This window comes from Conger conger, chromosome 10 (assembly GCF_963514075.1).
Source record: "Conger conger chromosome 10, fConCon1.1, whole genome shotgun sequence".
NCBI classification, from domain to species: Eukaryota; Metazoa; Chordata; class Actinopteri; order Anguilliformes; family Congridae; genus Conger; species Conger conger.
In genome coordinates, this window is record NC_083769.1 from 47574663 (window position 1) to 47579662 (window position 5000).

A 5000-nucleotide genomic window follows, 5' to 3' on the forward strand; every position below is an offset into this window, starting at 1 on the left:
CGTGAGCGTGAAGTGCAGGTGTGGCGAGGGGGAGGCGCCAGACGGCACAAAGTGGCAGAACGGAGGGGTCTTGTTGGTGTATAGGTCTTGATAAGGGATTGAATATACACAGGGGCTGATCCTTTAACTGCCTGGTATGCGAGCACCAAAGTTTTAAATTTGATGCGAGCCATAACAGGCAGCCAGTGGAGGTTGCTGAGCAGGGGGGTGACATGTGAATGTCTGGGAACATTGAATACCAGACGGGCTGCAGCATTCTGGATGAGTTATAGGGGTCTGATGGCAGATGCTGGAAGGCCAGCCAGCAGAGAATTGCAATAGTCCAGGCGGGACAGGACCATTGCTTGAACAAGGAGCTGAGTGGAGTAGGTGGTGAGAAAGGGTCGGATTCTCCGGATGTTGTACAGGAAGAACCTGCACGCCCGGGTCACCGTAGCGATGTTCTTGGAGAAGGATAGCCTGTTGTCCATCACCACTCCAAGGTTTCTTGCACTAGGGGATGAGGTCACTGTGGTATCCCCTAGTGAGATGGAGAAATCAGAGAAGGGAGAGGTTAAAGCAGGGATGAAGATCACCTCCGTCTTATCTGGGTTGAGCTTTAGATGGTGGTTGCCCATCCAGCTCTGGATGTCTCTCAGGCAGGCGGAGATACGGGTAGAGACCTGTGTGTCTGATGGGGGGAAGGAGAGAAAGAGTTGGATGTCATCGGCATAACAATGATAGGAGATGCCATGAGCAGAGATAACGGGGCCAAGGGATCTCGTGTAGATGGAGAAGAGGAGGGGTCCGAGGACTGAGCCCTGGGGGACTCCTGTAACACAGGGGCGAGGGGTTGACACTCCTCCAGCCCAGGACACCTGGGACCGGCCAGAGAGATAAGATTGGATCCACTCTAAGGCTGTGCCACAGATCCCTGTAGATGCCAGGGAGGCTAAGAGGATGGAGTGGTTGACCGTGTCGAACGCCGCAGAGAGGTCAAGAAGGATCAGGACAGAGGAGAGAGAGGTTGCTCGTGCAGCCTGAAGGGACTCGTTGACAGAGAGGAGTGCAGTCTCCGTCGAGTGGCCAGGTCTGAAGCCGGACTGGTGGGGGTCCAGCAGGTTATTCTGAGAGAGGAAGGAAGAGAGTTGGTTGGAGGCGGCTCGTTCAATGGATTTGGATGGAAAAGGAAGGAGAGATACCGGACGGTAGTTTTGAACGCAGGAGGGGTCAAGAGTGGGTTTCTTTAGGAGCGGGGTGATGTAGGCCCTCTTGAATGATGAGGGAAAGCAGCCAGAGGACAGAGAGGAGTTAACAAGGGCGGTGACAAACGGGAGGATGTCAGGCGTGATTGCCTGAAAGAGGTTTGAGGGGATGGGGTCCAGGGCACAAGTAGTAGGACGGTGGGAGAGCAGGAGGTGAGACACATCAGCATCTGTAAGGGGACAGAAAGAGGAGAAACAGGGGGCAGACACAGAAATGGAGGCAGGCATAGAAGTGGTGGTGGTCGCGAAGGTGCTGCGGATATCTGCAACCTTCTCGTCAAAAAATACCGCAAAGTCATCAGCAGTGAGCGAGGACTGAGATGGTGGGGAAGGTGTGCTGAGGAGAGAGGAGAAAATGGAGAACAGTTGACGAGGGTTAGAAGTGGAGTTCTGGATTTTTGTTTGGTAGTAATTTCTTTTGGCAGTGGTGATAGCGGAGGAGAATTCCGCCAGGAGAGACTGGTAGGAAGACAGGTCCGACGGGTCTTTTGATTTCCTCCAGTTCCTCTCAGCTGCACGTAGGCTTGGCCTGGAGGAACATAGAAGGTCAGAAACCCATGGGCTGGGAGGGGAGGATCGAGCAGGCCGGGAGACAAGAGGACAGAGAGAGTCAAGGGCTGAGGAGAGAGAGGAAAGCAGCACGGAAGATGCGGAATCAGTGGGTAGTTTGGAGAAGGATTCAAGAGGAGGGAGGGAAGCGGTGACTCTGGGGGCAAGGGAGGAGGGCGATAGAGAGCGGAGGTTACATCGGACAGAAACAGAGGGGTGAGAGAAGGGGAGGGAGGTAGAGCAGCTAGGGGGATGGAGAAGGAAATGAAGTGGTGATCGGACTTGTGTAAAGGGGTAACAGTCGGGTTAGAAGAGGAGCAGTTCCTCAGAAAGATCAGGTCAAGAAGGTTTCCAGCCTTGTGAGTTGGGGGAGAGTGGGGTCAAAGGAGTGAAGTAGTGGTAAGAAGGCAGCAGACTGGGAGGCTTCCAGGTGGATGTTGAAATCTCCCAGGAGGATAAGTGGGGTGCCATCCTCAGGGAATGAGCTGAGTAGAGTTGGTCCCCAGGCACTGCACTGTGGCTGCCCGCTGCTCCTAGGTAAGATGGGTCACATGCAGAGGACACTTTACCCCACAGGGTTCAGTATTGTATATCTTGCCCTCAGGAGCCCAAGTCCTCTGGCCAGCTGATGCAGGAGTGGGGTCTGGAGGATGTAGACTACGCCTTCTCTGAAGAGGACTACCACACCCTGACCAACTACAAGGCCTTCAGCCAGTTCCTCAGGTAAACCCTGGGCAGCCTGGAGCCCAGTGGCTAAGGTGCATGACTGGGACCCAGAAGGTTGGTGGTCCAAGCCCCGGTGTAGCCACTACACAGCCACCCTTAATCGCGCACTGCTCAACTGTAAGGTGCTTTGGATAAAAGCGTCAGCTAAAATAGTAAATTGAAATGAAACGCATGCATTTTATTTGAACTGTCATAACAGGGACATTATATAATATTTCAGAAACCTTTTTGTGTGCGACATGGTCAAATTCTTGTCCTATAGACAAATGTAGTTTAATCTGATACATCTGAAGAATTTTGCAATTAGCTAAATTAACACATTCTCCCTTTACAGCAACTAGAGTGTATATATTCCGCGATGTATGATGGTTAATTTTACATTTCAGCAATACGAATAGATGAATTGCTGTAATTAAGTCCCCTGAAATGGCAAGATGTTGCAATTTGCAAATGTTATCAAATGAATTTGTTCTTTGCTGTACATTAAACATTAAGAACTGATGTTAGCATTTTGGTATTAAATAAGCCAAAGAAATTGGAAATGTAATAGGATCATGTTTCAGCCAATTTAACTGCACGTTCATAATTGCCGCGCGGTTCCCTCTGAAACACACGTTTCGCTTGCGAAGACGAGGTCTGGTGTAGAGGGAAACTTAGGCGTGATTTCCCTCCCTGGACTTTGACCAGGACACTGAGTGATCACTCAGAGCTCTGAGCAGAGCCAGAGAGGGTCTGTGATAATGAGCCAACACCAGGGCGCGCAGTGAGGGAGACTGATGAGAGCTGGCCCCTCCTGCCTTCCACAAGGAGAAATGTGTCGTGTGTCTCTACATCTCTCTCTCTCTCTCTCTCTCTCTCTCTCTCACTCTCTCACTCCCTCTCTCGCTTTCCCCTCTTTGTCTCTCTCTCCCCTCTTTCTCTCTCAAATTCAAATTCAAATTGCTTTATTGGCATGGCAAAATTTGCATTCGTGTTGCCAAAGCATGGCGAGGTACACGTTAAACAAAGGAAACTAACATGGTAATATGATTTAATTTTGAATATTGAATATGTATTGAATATCTCTCTTTCTCTCTCTCCCCTCCCTCTCTCTTCCCCTCTCTCTCTCTTTCCCACTCTTCTTTTCCCCCTCTCTCTCCCTCACTCCCCCCTCACTCACTCTCTCTCTCTCTCTCTCTCTCTCTCTCTCTCTCTCTCCCTCCCTCCTTCCTCTCTCTCCCTCTCTCCTTCTCTCTCTCCCTCTCTCCTTTTCCCACCTCTCTCTCCCTGTCTCCCTCTCTCCCTCTCCCTCTCCCTCTCCCCCCCTCCCCTCCATGTTATCTTCAGGCCCCTCATTGCCAAGAAGAACCCTAAGATCCCGATGTCGAAGATGATGACAGTGCTGGGGGCGAAGTGGCGGGAGTTCAGCGCCAACAACCCGTTCAAGGGGACGTCCGCCAACGCCGTGGCGGCCGCCGTGGCCGCCGCCGTGGAAACCGTCACCGTGTCCTCGCCCGTCTCTGCTAGCAGCGCACCGCCAACCACCGGGCCAATCAGAAAAGCCAAAACCAAAGAGGGGAAGGGTGAGCAGGGCCAATCAGAAAAGCCAAAACCAAAGAGGGGAAGGGTGAGCAGGGCCAATCAGAAAAGCCAAAACCAAAGAGGGGAAGGGTGAGCAGGGCCCAATCAGAAAAGCCAAAACCAAAGAGGGGAAGGGTGAGCAGGGCCCAATCAGAAAAGCCAAAACCAAAGAGGGGAAGGGTGAGCAGGGCCAATCAGAAAAGCCAAAACCGAAGAGGGGAAGGGTGAGCAGGGCCAATCAGAAAAGCCAAAACCAAAGAGGGGAAGGGTGAGCAGGGCCAATCAGAAAAGCCAAAACCAAAGAGGGGAAGGGTGAGCAGGGCCAATCAGAAAAGCCAAAACCAAAGAGGGGAAGGGTGAGCAGGGCCCAATCAGAAAAGCCAAAACCAAAGAGGGGAAGGGTGAGCGCAGGGCCCAATCAGAATAGCCAAAACCAAAGAGGGGAAGGGTGAGCTGGGCCAATCAGTAGCCAGTCAACAAAACCCAGTCACAGCCCAAAGCTGCTGTGTAGGGCTGTTGAGCTGAGCGGCTGGTGGTTGTGTGTGGTGCTCCAGAGTGCATCCATGGATGGCAGATGGAGATTTAGTACATACACGCTCAGAAATAAAGTGACAATGCAGGTGCAAATTTCCCAAATGTACCCTGAAAGTACAGTCATGTTCCCTTTGGGTACAAGTGAGTACGTTTTCCAAGCAAAAAAGGTACAAATGAGTTATGTATATTGCTGGTTGGAGTACAATGTTATCCACCTACAGGGTACCGCCCCAGTGACAAGCATTTGTACCTTTTCAGGCACTTTTTGCACCTTTATTTCTGAGTGTATTCTGAATCATCAGTGGATGAACGCGTGAATGCAATGCCTAGAGCAGCAGTGTTCACATCCGCACACAGTGATTCCTGCCGCCATTTTACTGGTTTTTC

At 51.4% G+C, this 5000-nt stretch overlaps 1 protein-coding gene across 1 annotated transcript in view; it reads left to right on the forward strand.

The window, feature by feature from the left end:
* Positions 1-5000, forward strand: part of chd5 (chromodomain helicase DNA binding protein 5) — a 60713-nt gene that overhangs the window by 24101 nt on the left and 31612 nt on the right. The window contains exons 4-5 of the mRNA XM_061257701.1: positions 2398-2516; positions 3846-4081. Of these exons, the coding sequence (XP_061113685.1) occupies positions 2398-2516; positions 3846-4081 (355 nt within the window). The remainder of the gene's footprint in view (positions 1-2397; positions 2517-3845; positions 4082-5000) is intronic.